The sequence below is a fragment of the Pagrus pagrus genome (assembly GCF_965226575.1).
Source record: "Pagrus pagrus genome assembly, chromosome: 4".
Lineage (NCBI taxonomy): Eukaryota > Metazoa > Chordata > Actinopteri > Spariformes > Sparidae > Pagrus > Pagrus pagrus.
The window spans coordinates 11,631,577-11,649,817 of record NC_140188.1 but is presented as its reverse complement, the minus strand read 5'-3'; the positions used below and the strand labels follow the sequence as shown (position 1 = coordinate 11,649,817).

Below are 18,241 nucleotides of genomic sequence, written 5' to 3'. Positions count from 1 at the left end.
AAATTACCTTGTACTCAACTCCTTGCCTCAGTGTCCGCTTTTCTGGTCTACACTCTTCTAACGGAGCATAACACTTTATTCTGTTGTCACTTTTTCTGGCATCCATTTGTTACGCTCGACCTAGGGAGCCGAGCCTAACATAAATAACCAACACCCAACACGGTGTAATTGAGTAACACAACAAACAATTTATTTACAACACAAATGACAAGTGCAATTATATACAGTGAAATGGGTGCTCTATGTACAAGTGTGAAGCGTGGCTTCAGGGTGAGCTCAGGCCTAAAACAATAAACAAAACACAAATCTAAACTCCGGGGTCGAATCTATCTAAGCCCTATCCAAACCAAAAGAAACAAAAGACAAGTGCTAAACCTAACTCCCTAACCTACTCAAAAACAGGAGAAAACTGGCATAACAAAAAAGGCAGCTCACCCCTACTGCTTCCCTAACCTCAAACACTCTTGCTCTGGTTTTACCCAGAGCACACGCACACTCACAGACACTCTCGCACTCGGGCTCACAGACACACTCTAACGAATTTCTATTTGTCAAATAACTCAGGCTCTCAGAATTTGGGTGGATGCTGGCGCGTTAGCGATCCACCCCGTCTTCTGGTGTTGTCGGCTCTTATAGTTCCCCCACTCCCCTGAATAGCCAATCCCTCACTGCCACCGCAGGGATGCGGAACCGGCGCGGGAGCCACGTGATCCTCTGGGGGAGACAGGAGCTCTCACTCTGTATAAAATAAAAGAAACAAAACAAAAAACACACACACACATATCCACACCCACTAACAAATAACGGCGCGAGCCGTAACACATTTAAAACTACACTTGACTCGAAATGTGATCTAGAAGTATGAAATTGTACTGGATGAGTCAGGAAAAGTTATTTGTTATAATGTGTTGCAAATTAACGTCTAAGAAAGTCTAGTAAGGGTCTAACAGCTAGAAAGCAAAGATGGTTTTTGCTTTATTTTGCAATACAGTTTTCTTGTAATTTGTTAAAAATTAACCATTAAGAGTCAAATAAGAGTCAAACAGGATGGAAATATTGTTTTTTGTTTTTATTTTGCGGAACAATTTTTTGTAACGTGTCACAAATTAACCACTAAGAAAGTCTAATGAGATGCTGACAAGGATGTATGTGGCTATTTAGTAGTAGCCTAACTACAGACTCGGAAAGAAATTATCTGGCCATCATGTTTTTCTTAGTGTTTTTCTCAGGCCTCAAAAGAATGATGAAACATTTGGGGGCAAAAATACAGAGCAGTAAACCATAGCTGGAGGCCAGGATTGCAAAAATTTCCACAGCGACAACATACTTCCCAGGAGAGCTAACGTAAGCAGGGACAAAGGCCACCCAGACAGCACAGAATATCAGCATGCTGAAGGTGATCAGTTTGGCCTCATTGAAGTTGTCAGGGAGGTTTCGAGCAAGAAAGGCCAAGAGGAGGCAGGTGCAGGCCAGCAGGCCGATGTAGCCCAGAACCAGAGAGAAGCCCACCACAGAGGCCATGGCACACTCCAGGGTGACCTTTGACCCCTGGAAACCCAGATCAAGTCGAGGCTCTGGGGGGCTGAGGGACAGCCATATGGCACAGATGATAACCTGAATGAAAAGTGAACACATTTCAGTGTAATTAATTAATATCAAATGTAATAAAATATTCTGTTGATTTAATAATTAAACAATATTCATACCTGTATAGAAGTAAAGAGGCAGACACTTCCTCTCTGTTGGCCCGGACCAAACCACTTCATCAAGGTTTCAGCACCAGGCCGAGCTGAGTGGAAAACAGCAAGAACTACAAGGGTTTTGACCAGGAGGCAGGAAACACAAAGTACAAAGCTGATCCCAAAGGCTGCCTGCTGGAACCGACAGGACCAGACTGATGGTCGACCGATGAAGACCAGTGAGCACAGGAAGCAGAGCTTCAGAGACAGAAGAAGCAGGAAGCTCAGTTCTGAATTGTTGGCTCGCACCTAGAGGTGAATCAGATTAACAGACAAAGATGTGGCCATTTAAACAATGCCATACCTTATCGGAGACAAATGTGACAATGTCAATTAATGTAAATTATTCTTGGTTCTTACCATAGGTGTTTTGTGGTAGAAAATAAACACCACAAACACAGCTGTTGTCACTGCAGCACCAGACACAGCTGCAGTGGTCAGAGTAATGCCCAATGTTTCATTAAAGGAAAGAAAGTCCAGCTGACGAGGGACACAGGCTGTTTGTTCACTGTTGGACCAGAACTCAGATGGACAACGCTCACAGTGAAGAGAACCTGGGAGATTAACAAGAGAAGAAAGGGAATGAAAATAAACCACATTGGGGTAAATTAAAGTTGCAAAAAAAGGTTTTTGTTGCAGGGAGTTCCTCACCAGTTGTATTGCTAATCTCCCCTTCAGCACATGGGATACAGTCAAAGCAGCAGAGAGGTTCTCCTTTCCTGTTGGCCTTTCGGGTACCTGGGGGGCAGCTCTCAGTGCACACTGAAACAGGAACCTAAACAAAAAGCCAGAAATGAATTAAAAAAAAAAATTAAGTAGCCTTGACACAACTTGTTGACGTGACTACCTGATTGGTTCCTGTGCTCCACTGAATAGCCGACTCATTAAGGTGGAGGTCAAACCCGTCCACACGACCAATCAAAGCAAGTTTCAGTGACCCTTCAGGGGTGTTCTGCCAGTTGACGAGGTCGTACTTTGCTGGAATGTCAGCACCTTGGAAATAAAACATTTCTCCTTGTGGTGTGGAGATGTTCACTTTGTTCAAGTGCTGCAACAGCTGAAACCATCAGATGTTGAAAAATTGTCCATGCAAAACTTTACAGTTCATCAAAACTTAAAAAAACTTTACTGCTATTTGTGCATAAGAGGACACAGTGATGTATATTACCTCTCTGGGTTTGATGTGTTTTGGAGAGGAGCAAGTGGAGCTGTTGTTTCCAGGAGGGCTGTCTCTGTTGGGGCAGGAGAGAAGGCTGTGGAGGGCGTGGGCTGCAGCATAAACAGCCAGGTACACATTATACGCCACCCTTAGCTGAGAGGTGTCAGTGAAGGGATGCTGCACTCCCTCCAGGGACTCTGTCCCACTGCAGGCTGGTAGAGAAGCTTTCAGAAGGGTCTCTTTGGTACGAGATGAAGAAGAAACATTTGATGAATGGTCAGACCATGTTCTGCGTGGTGAAGAGGAATGTGAAGATTGTGTTTGTTGTGATTGTTCAGCTCCAGGAGTGCATCCAAACTCCTTTTGCCAGAATTCTCTGAAGAATTCATCATCAGGACGATGACTTGGGTGCAAACTCCTGAGATAATTTTCAAATCCAGGTATTGTTGAACTTCGAATGGCCACACCAAGAACACCACTTGCCACTTTAGAAATGGCAATATCATGCAGAAGATCATCACTGGTGCTCCAAGCCTCACTGGCCAGAAACTGTCTGTCTGTCACCTACAATAAGAAAACACTGAAATAAACTACAATAAGAAATACAACTATTTGTTCTTACAAAATAAAATTCTGTTGATTAATACAATTTCAATGTCAGTTACTCACGTTTCTCTTGGCCAATTCCAGAAATACTTTCTTTACATCTGTGTACCAGCAAAAGATCAGAATCACCGTTGCAGTTGAAGCTTTAATTGTGAGTGCTGCACGTCTGGCATCACTCACTATAGTTTCTCTGCGGAGAGTCTCTATGAATTCCAAACACACTCCTTTCCCCTGAATCTCCTTCTGAAATGCCTGGAATATGGAAGTCAAAACAAAAATCACTTCTTATATCTTATTTGTACCACAAATCAAGGAGATACATGAGACACTTTTCAGGTAATTTACAGTTTAACAATGAAAACAAACACCTGTATTGCCAATTGACCATAATCCAAGTTTTCTATCACTGCTCCCATCCATGTCCAGTTGAAGCGTATGGCCAGCTGTGCCATGGCCCGGGCTTGGTAAATATCACTGGGGATTGTTCTGAAGAAGTTAGGAAACTTTGTCCTGTCACTAAGACAGGGGCAGCTAGCCAAGTAGCTGATCTGAGGGAAAGACACAGAATTATTATTTGGACGCTGTTTATACAGCAATAATACCATTTTATTTTTAACCAAAATATTTTTAATAATCTTCTCAGACTCTTGGTGTAGACTGTATAAAAACAAAGTTAATCAGAGATTTATTTCCTGTTGTCATGAAACTCACAAATGGCACAGAGAGAGGGCCCAGGATCCTAGACAGCATTATACCTGTGGATCTTGAAGCACCAATGAGCAAAGGGACAAGCTGACCACCTGCTTTGGACATGTAATTACATTACAACAATATTTAAATACTATAATCATGTAAGTTTTCATTGTCATGGGCACTAAATTAATAAAATTAGGTCATACCTGCTGTTTCTTCTTTTTGATCATCAGCTGCAGATCGAGGCGTAGAAGCTGTTAAGTTGCAGCTGTGTGTGTCTCCTCCAACCATTGACAGTGCACCTTGCAGAGACCAGGGGTATCGGGAACAGCTGTCAAGTATACGGTAGCCCAGCTTCACTCCTGGCAGCAGGGTGCTGTTACGATTGATTTCCTCCACCGCAAACACCATAGCATATGTATTTTTTAAGGACTCTAGTATACTAGAGGATAAAGAAAATATCAACAAAATAAAGTGGAATATCAGTTAGATATATCAGATAAAATCAGATAAAAAATAATCATCACGGACAAAAATGTATCACAGCTAAATATATTTAAATTTTACAATTTATAATCATAATCTGCTTGTTTTAGAAATACTGTTAATATTGGCAACGTAAGTACAAACATTTCATAACTTTTTAAATCCACATTTGGTAGAACTAAATCAGATTTTAACAAATACATATGAGCATGACAAAGAATGGAAAAAATACAGACAGTGTGCTGCCATCATATATACTGTATAACATAATAACTACCAGACATTCATAAACAATATATGTGGCATTAGGTTTTACCCAGTGCAAGGTTCATAACGTGGCAGCTTGGTGTAGCCCTGTTCTACATCTGAGGGTATGTAATATAGATTAAAAAGTCCACCAATAATCACATCTCCATCCTGGGAGAGGCTCTTGTCGCTCGGTGCACCCCACCGGGAGCACACTGTCGCCTGAACCACCTCCAGCCCCGTCTGTCGGCCCACTACACTGAGAAGCAGCAGGGAGAGGGCTGAGGAGGGCCTCCGAGTGAGGAACCAGAGGAACAAAGACATGGATGCAGCTGTTCTGGATATTTAACACATCTCAATGTCAGAATATGCATAATTGAGAATGTCAATATATTTGTTAAACACAACTCACACCAAACCTAAAAAATAGGGTACATGAAGCATAAAAAAGGTAATGTATCTCATTCCATTGTTCAGCTGATACCAAAGAGAAATCCCATTAAATTCAACATGTCCAAATGTAATATCATAGTCACATGTCAGCTACCTGCAAAAACAAATGACATTATAAACAGAAACATGTCTCACAAGACAAAGTGTCAACACTGATTTTCAGTGTTGTGTAGTACCTTGAATCAAACCTACGCCCCTCGCACTCTGCACAAGTGAAGTGTTGATATGAGTATTTATAATAGGTGTATCGTGTGTCAGTAAAACTGATGACACAGGCAGCACACACCCAAAGTTAGTCCTCTCTAGAGTGATGATGGTAAAAAACAAGCAAGCAAGTGATTAGTGTGCATGACGTTTTCAGTTGGTTCTGGAAAATTTAAAGGGAAGAAATTTTATTTTTCATTGCATTTTCTCAACAATGAACCCACAAACAAATGAGGGCCTGTCCTCAATGATCTTCGAGTTTAAATGAAGGAAATAATAAATTATAGATCACCCACCAGGTAGACATTCAGGCACAGTACACATTTTTGAACATCCACGATCCACCAAGGAAAAATAGGAAAATGAAATAAAGTAGCAACATGTGCCACCCATTGAGAAGATCAGGGTTTCATCGTCTGGTCTTAAGAAGCCCTGTAGCAAGACTACAGCATCTATTACTATACAATAAATGAATAACGATTAATGGTTAAGTAATTCTTATACAGTATAACACACACAATACGTTAAGGAACGTCTACAAGCAGATAAAGGAAAAAAGAAACCTCCTGATGATGAAGATGGATTAGTTATGATTAGCTTCATGGCTACATGTTAACTGACATCTTTATCAACCATATACCAATATTTGTAAAAACCTTAAGTAACCTGTAATAAAGGTCAACAAAAGACATTTGTTAATAATTACTTAATGCTCATTATTCTATGAATTACCTGTTAGTTAATGCTTACTACTATAAGCTAATATTAATAGCATCTTAAAAAATATTAAATAATGATGTATAAATTAACACCTTATTTAACATGAACAGCATGAACAGTAACAGATTCCTAGACACATTAACTGTTAGTCAATGGTTATTACTGGATTAACTAATGTTAACTTATGTATCCTTATTATTGTTGTACTGTTAATGGAATCTTTGTTACCTATCAAATAATATATAAATTTAAACTTTAACTAACATGAAAACTATTAGTAAATGATGACTTGACACATTAGTTAACTATTAATTGACTGTTAGTTAATGGCTCTTACTGCAATAACTCACGTTAATCAAGAATTACCGACAGAGACAGAGAATTAGCAACTCACAAAATGTCAACAAGAGCAGAATCACTTACCTTTTGGCCATGAGGATGAGATGGACGTGTGGGTGGGCTGACATTGGGCAAACAGCAAGGTACACCCTGGACGAGTTTCCAGTTCATCACAGGGCTGACGTATAGAGACAAACAACCAACGGACAATGCCTATGGGCAATTTAGAGTGACCTAACTTTGGACTGTGGGAGGTACCCTTAGACACGAGATGAACATGCAAACAGAAACAGAAAGACCCCAGCCAGGTCTCGAACCCAGGACCTTCTTGAGGCATTAAGTCCAGAACCAACTAAAAGATAGCTTAGATTGAAAAGCATTCTGTGGTGAGACTGAGGCTGCATGTTATCTGTACATCCACAGGTACATTTATTCAGATTTCATGAGGTTTGGAGGCTCTTTGCCCACTGCTTACTTCATAACCACTAATCGCTTCCTAGCATTCAATTATTTTTCCACCTTAGAGAGGAATAACTTTGGGTGTGTGCTGCTTGTGTCATCAGTTTTACTGATACACTTTACACCTATTACAAATAATCAAATCAACAGTTAACTTGCAGAGTGCGGCCTAATCTACAACAGGCATAATGCTGTCTAGGATCCCGGGGCCTCTCTCTGCGCCAGTTGTGAGTTTCATTACAACAGGAAATCTCTGATATTGTTTTTGTACAGTCTACAGTCACACTTTATGTTAAAATAACTTTAGACTGATAAGATGTAATAAGCCATACTTTTTGTCAAATTATGCACACACTAGAAATAACATTGTCTTTATAAGACGGTAAACAAAGACAATTATACCATAAGTAAACTATTAAGACCATCACCTTAGAGAGTAATAACTGTGGGTGTGTGCTGCTTGTGTCATCAGTGTTACTGATACACTTTACACTTATTATAAATACTCACAACAGTTGACTTGCACAGTGCAAGGGGGTAGGTTTGATTCAAGGTACAGTTTCTCTTGTGATAGCTGGGCTAAGAGCTTTTGAGTCTCATTAGGTGAGACATGTTTCTGTTTATAAAGTTGTGATATGATGTCACCTTCAGACGTGTTGAATTTAATGGGATTTATCTATGGTAACAGATGAACATTGTGCATGACATACCTTACCTTCTTTCTGCCTCATGCACCCTATCTTCAGTCTTGATCAAGCAGGTTTGGTGTGAATTTTGTTTTACACAGACTGAATTTGTTGAACTTCTCATTGATGCATATTCTGATAATGAGATCTGTGCTTAATATCCAGAACAGCTGCATCCATGTCTTTGTTCCTCTGGTTTCTCACTCGGAGGCCCTCGGAGGCCCTCTCCCTGCTGCTTCTCAGTGTAGTGGGCAGACAGACGGGGCTGGAGGTGGTTCAGGCGACAGTGTGCTCTCAGTGGGGTGCAACCAGAGACAAAAGCCTCTCCCAGGATGGAGATGTGATTATTGGTGGACTTTTTAATCTCCATTACAAACCTTCAGCTGTAGAGCAGGGCTACACCAGGCTGCCAAGTTATGAACCTTGCACTGGGTAAAACTTAATGACTCCATGTATTGTTGTTGAGTGTCTAATGGTTAAAATGTTGCTCATATGCTGGCAGCACATTGTTTTACATTTTTAATCGCGCTCATATGTTTTTGTTAAAATATTATCCAGTTCTATGAAATGTTTGTAGTTCATGATATATTGTATTAGCACCATTATTCATAAAATGTTAAAATGTTTGCTGTAATACATTTATCCATGATATCCATGATTATTTTAATCTTTTACTGATCTATATTGCTCTTTATATGGTCACTATTCCTGTCTTCTCCTGTGATCTCAGTTTAGATCTAGAGCCATTAAAATATACATATGCTATGGCGTTTGCGGTGGAGGAAATCAATCGTAACAGCACCCTGCTACCAGGAGTGAAGCTGGGCTACCGTATACTTGACAGCTGTTCCCGATACCCCTGGGCTCTGCAAGGTGCACTGTCAATGGTTGGAGGAGACACACACAGCTGCAATTTAACAGCTACTACGCCTCGATCTGCTGCTTATGACCAACCAGGAGAGACAGCAGGTATGACCTGATATAGTTTGCAGGTTTACAAGTACAGTTTAAAATGATCGTTGTTATCTAATGTATGTCTAATGCTGTCAGCAGGTGATCAACTTGTTCCTTTGCTCATTTGTGCGGCCTCATCTACAACAGGTATAATGCTGTCTAGGATCCTGGGGCCTCTCTCTGTGCCAGTTGTGAGTTTCATTATAACAGGAAATCTCTGACATTGTTTTTGTAACTGTAGACTAATAAGATGTAATAAGCCATACTTTTAGTAAAAGTATGCAAACACTAGAAATAATATTGCCTTTGTGAGATGGGAAACAAAGACAGTTATACCATAGGTAAACTATTAAGACATATGCCATTATTTGTGTCAGATTAGGAAAAACTAAAAACAATATGTTCTTTATTAGAAAATTAAAACACAAAACAAAATTGAAACCAAAGTAAACCGGTAAGAAGTAACAACCCAAATTTGGTATCAAATTAGACAAAAAAAAAAAAAAGTTATAACCTTATTATAAACCATACACCTAAATAATACTATAATTAGAAATCAAACTCAATGCCATGTCAGATCCAAAATATTTTAGACGTTATTTTACCCTTACTACCAAATAGTAATGCACAAACCACACTTGGCTTAATTAGACAGCAAAAACTGTAATTTAACAAATGTAGTTCCATATTAATGATGGTTGGACAAAACACAGAGCTCAGAGGACAATGCATTTATTTGCATTATTATAACATTATTTATATGGACATTATTTAACATTGTTTCATTTTATTACCTTATAACAAGAAAACTATACTGTAAGTTGAAAAACATCGTAGTCATGGTAGTAGCATATTAGACTTTCTTAGAGGTTAATTTGCAACACATTACAAAATAACTGTGCTGAAAAATGAAGCAAAGATCATTTTTATTTCCGAATTCTTGGACCCTTATTAGACTTTCTTAGAGGATATACACAGTTTCTATTTACAGCATGTTGTAGGGTATAACTGTTTGTTTGCGCTTACTTCTAGTTTTTGTCTAATTTCATGTAAAATGTTTTAATGTGTCAATTTTACGGCTTATTACGTCTTATTAACAAATTTAGGTTAAACTGTCTTTATTTACTGTCTAATAGTGACCATATTATTTCTAGTTTTTGCCTAATTTGACAACATTCGAAACATTTTAATCACAAATGAAATGGTATTATTCCTGTATAAACCATGTCAGAATAAAAACTCCATGTCTTTCCCTCAGATCAGCTACTTGGCTAGCTGCCCCTGTCTTAGTGACAGGACAAAGTTTCCTAACTTCTTCAGAACAATCCCCAGTGATATTTACCAAGCCCGGGCCATGGCACAGCTGGCCATACGCTTCAACTGGACATGGATTGGAGCAGTGATAGAAAACAATGATTATGGTCAATTGGCAATACAGGTGTATGATTTCATCATCATAAGATAAATTGCATGAAAAATTCTCTCATGTATCCCCTTTACTTATAAAACAGGTATAAGAAGTGACTTTTTGTTTTGACTTCCATATTTCAGGTATTTCAGGAGGAGATTCGCGGGAAAGGAGTGTGTTTGGAATTCATCGAGGCTGTTCACAGAGAAACTATAGAGAGTGATGCCAGACGTGCAGCACTCAAAATTAAAGCTTCAACTGCAACAGTGATTCTGATCTTTTGCTGGTACACAGATGTAAAGAAAGTATTTCTGGAACTGGCCAAGAGAAATGTGAGTAACTGACATGAACATTTCTATAGGCTAAAGGGTTGATCATTAAACATTGAAGTTTATTAAAGAGTAGTTTATTTCAGTGTTTTCTTATTGTAGGTGACAGACAGACAGTTTCTGGCCAGTGAGGCTTGGAGCACCAGTGATGATCTTCTTCAGGATCTTGCCATCTCAAAAGTGGCAAGTGGTGTTCTTGGTGTGGCCATTCGAAGTTCAACAATACCTGGATTTGAAAATTATCTCAGGAGTTTGCACCCAAGTCATCGTCCTGATGATGAATTCATCAGAGAATTCTGGCAAAAGGAGTTTGGATGCACTCCTGGAGCTGAACAATCAAAAAAAACACAATCGTCATATTCCTCTTCACCGCGCAGAACATGGTCTGACCATTCATCAAATGTTTTGACTTCATCTCCTGCCAATAGATCTGTTCAGAGAGCTTCTCTACCAGCCTGCAGTGGGACAGAGTCCCTGGAGGGAGTGCAGCATCCCTTCACTGACACCACTCAGCTAAGGGTGGCGTATAATGTATACCTGGCTGTTTATGCTGCAGCCCACGCCCTCCACAGCCTTCTCTCCTGCCCCAACAGAGACAGCCCTCCTGGAAACAACAGCTCCGCTTGCTCCTCTACAAGACACATCAAACCCAGAGAGGTAATATACATCACTGTGTCCTCTTATGCACAAATAGTAGTAAAGATTTTTTAAGTTTTGATGAACTGTAAAGTTTTGCATAGACAATTTTTCAACATTTGATGGTTTCAGCTGTTGCAGCACTTGAACAAAGTGAACGTCACCACTCCACAAGGAGAAATGTTTTATTTCCAAGGTGCTGACATTCCAGCAAAGTACGACCTCGTCAACTGGCAGAACACCCCTGAAGGGTCACTTAAACTTGCTTTGATTGGTCGTGTGGACGGGTTTGACCTCCACCTTAATGAGTCGGCTATTCAGTGGAGCACAGGATCCAATCAGGTAGTCGCATCAACAAGTTGTGTCAAGGCTACTAAAAATTATCTGTTGCAATGACTGTCTGGCTTTTTGTTTAGGTTCCTGTTTCAGTGTGCAGTGAGAGCTGCCCCCCAGGTACCCGAAAGGCCAACAGGAAAGGAGAACCTCTCTGCTGCTTTGACTGTATCCCATGTGCTGAAGGGGAGATTAGCAATACAACCGGTGAGGAAATCACTCCATTGGGAAAGGGAAAATTCATGTTTGCAAGTTTAATTATTCCCATTCATATTTCCTTCTCCCTCTACCAGGTTCTCTTCACTGTGAGCGTTGTCTATCTGAGTTCTGGTCCAACGTTGAACAAACAGCCTGTGTCCCTCGTCTGCTGGACTTTCTTTCCTTTCATGAAACATTGGGCATTACTCTGACCACTGCAGCTGTGTCTGGTGCTGCAGTGACAACAGCTGTGTTTGTGGTGTTTATTTGCTACCGCAAAACACCTATGGTAAGAACCCAGAGTCATAATTCTCTCCGATAAAGCATTGCATTGTTTAAATGGTCACATCTTTGTCTGTTAATCTGATTCACCTCTAGGTTCGAGCCAACAATTCAGAACTGAGCTTCCTGCTTCTTCTGTCTCTGAAGCTCTGCTTCCTGTGCTCACTGGTCTTCATCGGTCGTCCATCAGTCTGGTCCTGTCGATTCCAGCAGGCAGCCTTTGGGATCAGCTTTGTACTTTGTGTTTCCTGCCTCCTGGTCAAAACCCTCGTAGTTCTTGCTGTTTTCCGCTCAGCTCGGCCTGGTGCTGAAACCTTGATGAAGTGGTTTGGTCCGGGCCAACAGAGAGGAAGTGTCTGCCTCTTTACTTCTGTACAGGTATGAATACTGTTTCATTGATTAAATCAAGCAAATATTTTATTATGTACTGCAACATGATATTGATTAATTACACTGAAATGTGTTTTCATTCAGGTTATCATCTGTGCCATATGGCTGTCCCTCAGCCCCCCAGTGCCTCAACCTGATCTGGGTTTCCAAGGGTCAAAGGTCACCCTGGAGTGTGCCATGGCCTCTGTGGTGGGCTTCTCTCTGGTTCTGGGCTACATCGGCCTTCTGGCCTGCACCTGCCTCCTCTTGGCCTTTCTTGCTCGGAAACTCCCTGACAACTTCAATGAGGCCAAACTGATCACCTTCAGCATGCTGATATTCTGTGCTGTCTGGGTGGCCTTTGTTCCTGCTTACGTTAGCTCTCCTGGGAAGTATGTTGTCGCTGTGGAAATTTTTGCAATCCTGGCCTCCAGTTATGGTTTACTGCTCTGTATTTTTGCCCCCAAATGTTTTATCATTCTATTGAGGCCTGAGAGAAACACTAAGAAAAACATGATGGCCAGGTAGTTATTTGTGCCGAAAAGTGAGGATAATGACTGTATCATACTTATCTGGTGGCCCCCAACTTGGTTGGCTCGTTGAATGTGTATATGTTCACCAGAGTGTGATATATAAATTATTTTTATCTTAAATAATGTTACACATGTAATTATTGCTTTGATTTTTAACTGAATTTCCCAAAATATTTATCCTCTTCTCAGACATCAATAACTGCCTTTTAAGAAAAATGCATATTTCAATCAATCAATCAATCAAAACTTTATTTATATAGCATTTTTCATACACTTCGCTGTGCAGCACAAAGTGCTTTACACATAAAAGACGAAACAATTTTAAAGAAAGCCCCTCCCTCCCACCCTCCATAATACACACACACACACACACACACACACACATACATACAAACACAAACACACACGCACCTGCACACTCTCACTACTGACAATAGGGAGACAATTAAACCGCAAACTAAAAATTTTATTTATTTTTGTATAAATGTGGTTGGTTGTTTCTTTTTCTGTATTTTGATTTAACGTTTAACTGAATAAAAGTCTCCCTCTCAGAAAACAGAATATTTTACGTCAGATCACAGTACATTAATAGATAACTTATTTACACAACGTGGGTGCTGTTGGGCTTGCAGCTCCCCATGATGACCAGGTTGAAATCCAAGTCACTTTTTCTTTTATAAACAATTTATTATAAATAATAATAATAATAATGGTAATTAAACTTGGGCTGCTATTTTAGTTGTGGTATGATAAGATCAAGTGACATTAAACTTAATGTTTAAACAAGAATGTTTAATTTGACATAGATTAGATTACATTTTGTTTCTTTGGTTATAATTTCAGTTTATTGCAACCCACTGATAACACAACCAGTTCCACTACAGGATGTTCAGATGACTCAACCTGAGTTTTTTCTACTCATCATAGGGGCTTTTGGTCTCCACTGTAAGAGGGTAATATTTGAAGGGTTACTCAGCCAGCCATAGTCATTCAGTCATTCAGTGAACCTTGCCTGCAGCAAGTTATATAGCCATGTTATGCTGATGTATTTGTGTTTTTGTATTTCTAGAAAGAAAATAAGGAGTAAAGTAAATTCCTCTAAACACTGGATGTCTCTTTTGTGTCCGAGTGTGCAAAATAATGCTCTCAGTGAAAGTTCTTGTAAAGTTGAAAATTTTGCTTTTCCAGCATTTAGGCGCTGAAAAAGCATTACTTAAGCAAAATTAACCATTTAATAATGTTCTTTGTAAATTATGGTAATGCTTATTCAGTATCCTTGTGCATTATTGACGTGTTATTTAAGGGATATGTGTTTTCAGCTGTACAATAAGGGTGATAAAGAGCATAAATAAATGGCTAATTGTGGTTGAGTAATGCTTATTAAGCACTCTTATGCATTTATGAATTGTTCCTAAAGACGCACATGTTTTCAACTTCACAATCAAGGTCACAATTGAGTAAATACATGGTAAATTGTGGTTATGTAGACTTATTACCACTATTCTGCATTTATAGTGTTACTTAAAGAATGCATGTTCTCAAAATCCGAATTATTTTCTGAGATTTATTCAGTTGAGATACAGTATTTAGTCAAACATGGAAAAAGAGAACACCAACCACATGAATTCAAGTGTGCAGATTTTGATGCAATGCGCATTTTTCTTAGAGGAAGATGAAAATGACAATTACAATTTATGATATTAAGAACAGCAGAAATATTCTTACGTATTCAGTCATGAATGAAACTCATAATTATGTGTGGCTACAAGATATTTATAAACCTCATACAGCTAAGTACATTAAAAATCAACATTATTTAGATTTAGAATAATTGACATATCACCCACTGATGAACTAATATGTGAAAGCAAATTAGGAGCCACCAAATAAAAATGAGTCAATCAAGCAAGAAACACTATTTGGCCATCAAGTGTTTTTTGGTGTTTTTCTCAGGCCTACAGAGAATGATGAAACATTTGGGGGCAAAAATACAGAGCAGTAAACCATAGCTGGAGGCCAGGATTGCAAAAATTTCCACAGCGACAACATACTTCCCAGGAGAGCTAACGTAAGCAGGGACAAAGGCCACCCAGACAGCACAGAATATCAGCATGCTGAAGGTGATCAGTTTGGCCTCATTGAAGTTGTCAGGGAGTTTCCGAGCAAGAAAGGCCAAGAGGAGGCAGGTGCAGGCCAGCAGGCCGATGTAGCCCAGAACCAGAGAGAAGCCCACCACAGAGGCCATGGCACACTCCAGGGTGACCTTTGACCCTTGGAAACCCAGATCACGTCGAGGCTCTGGGGGGCTGAGGGACAGCCATATGGCACAGATGATGACCTGAATGAAAAGTGAAGACATTTCAGTGTAATTAATTAATATCAAGTGTAATAAAATATTTGCTTGATTTAATCAATGAGACAATATTCATACCTGTACAGAAGTAAAGAAGCAGACACTTCCTCTCTGTTGGCCCGGACCAAACCACTTCATCAAGGTTTCAGCACCAGGCCGAGCTGAGCGGAAAACAGCAAGAACTACGAGGGTTTTGACCAGGAGGCAGGAAACACAAAGTACAAAGCTGATCCCAAAGGCTGCCTGCTGGAACCGACAGGACCAGACTGATGGACGACCAATGAAGACCAGTGAGCACAGGAAGCAGAGCTTCAGAGACAGAAGAAGCAGGAAGCTCAGTTCTGAATTGTTGGCTCGAACCTAGAGGTGAATCAGATTAACAGACAAAGATGTGGCCATTTAAACAATGCAATGCTTTACTGGAGAGAAATGTGACAGAAATGTCACCTGTTACATTAGCCTTGGTTCTTACCATAGGTGTTTTGCGGTAGTAAAGAAACACCACAAACACAGCTGTTGTCACTGCAGCACCAGACACAGCTGCAGTGGTCAGAGTAATGCCCAATGTTTCATTAAAGGAAAGAAAATCCAGCTGACGAGGGACACAGGCTGTTTGTTCAGCGTTAGACCAGAACTCAGATGGACAACGCTCACAGTGAAGAGAACCTGGTAGAGGGAGAAGGAAAGTGAAACACAAATGGGAAAATTAAACTTGCAAAAATGAATTTCTCGTTCCCAATGGAGTGATTTCCTCACCGGTTGTATTGCTAATCTCCCCTTCACCACATGGGATACAGTCAAAGCAGCAGAGAGGTTCTCCTTTCCTGTTGGCCTTTCGGGTACCTGGGGGGCAGCTCTTACTGCACACTGAAACAGGAACCTAAACAAAAAGCCAGATAGTCATTGCAACAGGTTATTTTTAGTAGCCTTGACACAACTTGTTGATGTGACTACCTGATTGGATCCTGTGCTCCACTGAATAGCTGACTCATTAAGGTGGAGGTCAAACCCGTCCACGCGACCAATCAAAACAAGTTTCAGTGACCCTTCAGGGGTGTTCTGCCAGTTGACGAGGTCGTACTTTGCAGGAATGTCAGCGCCTTGGAAATAAAACATTTCTCCTTGTGGTGTGGTGACGTTCACTTTGTTCAAGTGCTGCAACAGCTGAAATCATCAAATGTTGAAAAAATGTCTATGCAAAACTTTACAGTTCATCAAAACTTTTAAAACTATACTGCTATTTGTGCATAAGAGGACACAGTGATGTATATTACCTCTCTGGGTTTGATGTGTTTTGGAGAGGAGCAAGTGGAGCTGTTGTTTCCAGGAGGGCTGTCTCTGTTGGGGCAGGAGAGAAGGCTGTGGAGGGCGTGGGCTGCAGCATAAACAGCCAGATAGACATTATACGCCACCCTTAGCTGAGAGGTGTCAGTGAAGGGATGCTGCACTCCCTCCAGGGACTCTGTCCCACTGCAGGCTGGTAGAGAAGCTTTCAGAAGGGTCTCTTTGGTACGAGATGAAGAAGAAACATTTGATGAATGGTCAGACCATGTTCTGCGTGGTGAAGAGGAATGTGAAGATTGTGTTTGTTGTGATTGTTCAGCTCCAGGAGTGCATCCAAACTCCTTTTGCCAGAATTCTCTGATGAATTCATCATCAGGACGATGACTCGGGTGCAAACTCCTGAGATAATTTTCAAATCCAGGTATTGTTGAACTTCGAATGGCCACACCAAGAACACCACTTGCCACTTTGGAGATGGCAATATCATGAAGAAGATCATCACTGGTGCTCCAAGCCTCACTGGCCAGAAACTGTCTGTCTGTCACCTACAATAAGAAAACACTGAAATAAACTACAATAAGAAATACAACTGTTTGTTCTTACAAACTGTGCTTCTTTGTTTAATGATCAACCCTTTTGCCTATAGAAATGTTCATGTCAGTTACTCACATTTCTCTTGGCCAGTTCCAGAAATACTTTCTTTACATCTGTGTACCAGCAAAAGATCAGAATCACTGTTGCAGTTGAAGCTTTAATTTTGAGTGCTGCACGTCTGGCATCACTCTCTATAGTTTCTCTGCGTACAGTCGCTATAAATTCCAAACACACTCCTTTCCCCTGAATCTCCTCCTGAAATACCTGAAATACGGAAGTCAAAACAACAAATATTTTGACACATAAATCTTTTTTGTATCATTCATGAAGGAGACACATGAGGAAATTTACAGTTAAACAACTAATCAATGCACCTGTATTGCCAATTGACCATAGTCATTGTTTACAATCACCGCTCCAATCCATGTCCAGTTGAAGCGTATGGCCAGTCGTGCCATGGCCCGGGCTTGGTAAATATCACTGGGGATTGTTCTGAAGAAGTTAGGAAACTTTGTCCTGTCACTAAGACAGGGGCAGCTAGCCAAGTAGCTGATCTGAAGAAAAGACATGACATTTTTAGTTGACACTTCTTACACAGCAATTATACTCGGAATAGCAATATTAATAATTATACTAATACTGTTGATTTTAATTTTTAAATATTATCACATTTTTGACGAAATCTTTACAAAAATGGGCTTTATGTCCTGAGGTTTCCTGAAACTCACCACTGGCACAGAGAGAGGCCCCAGGATCCTGGACAGCATTATGCCTGTTGTAGATGCAGCAGCACCAATGAGCAAAGGAACAAGCTGTCCACCTGCAGATCGAGGCGCAGAAGCTGTTAAGTTGCAGCTGTGTGTGTCTCCTCCCACAAGTGAAAGTGCACCTTGCAGAGCCCAGGGGTATCGAAAACAGCTGTCAAGTATACGGTAGCCCAGCTTCACTCCTGGTAGCAGGGTGCTGTTACGATTGATTTCCTCCACCGCAAATGCCATAGCATATGTATATTTTAAAGGCTCTACAGCTAAACTGAGACCACAGGAGAAGACAGGAATAGTAAACAAAATAAATTACATTAGAGGAAAATAATAATCATGGACATGAAAAACAACAAATACAAAACAATGTTTACATACCAATATAAATGTATTACAGCTTTTGAAATTCTACTATGA

General features: G+C 40.3%; 2 protein-coding genes across 2 annotated transcripts; one reads left to right on the top strand and one right to left on the bottom strand.

The window, feature by feature from the left end:
- Nucleotides 1-1,191: 1,191 nt before the first annotated feature.
- LOC311255768 (vomeronasal type-2 receptor 1-like) lies at nt 1,192-18,061 on the bottom strand (the record flags this gene model as incomplete). Its single annotated transcript, XM_084350417.1, has 20 exons — nt 1,192-1,614; nt 1,707-1,988; nt 2,100-2,293; nt 2,391-2,514; nt 2,587-2,796; nt 2,908-3,135; nt 3,685-3,756; nt 3,912-4,052; nt 5,092-5,266; nt 6,730-6,766; nt 12,485-12,702; nt 14,749-15,170; nt 15,264-15,545; nt 15,658-15,851; nt 15,942-16,065; nt 16,140-16,349; nt 16,460-17,014; nt 17,139-17,327; nt 17,438-17,617; nt 17,792-18,061. 20 exons carry the CDS (start codon nt 18,059-18,061, stop codon nt 1,192-1,194), a joined length of 4,530 nt encoding a protein of 1,509 aa, XP_084206543.1.
- LOC311256467 (extracellular calcium-sensing receptor-like) lies at nt 8,540-12,827 on the top strand (the record flags this gene model as incomplete). The annotated part of the gene is made up of 10 exons (XM_084351549.1): nt 8,540-8,759; nt 8,844-8,935; nt 10,003-10,182; nt 10,296-10,484; nt 10,584-11,138; nt 11,250-11,459; nt 11,534-11,657; nt 11,744-11,937; nt 12,027-12,308; nt 12,405-12,827. Exons 1-10 carry the CDS (start codon nt 8,555-8,557, stop codon nt 12,825-12,827), a joined length of 2,454 nt encoding a protein of 817 aa, XP_084207675.1. The 5' UTR covers nt 8,540-8,554.
- Nucleotides 18,062-18,241: the final 180 nt, after the last annotated feature.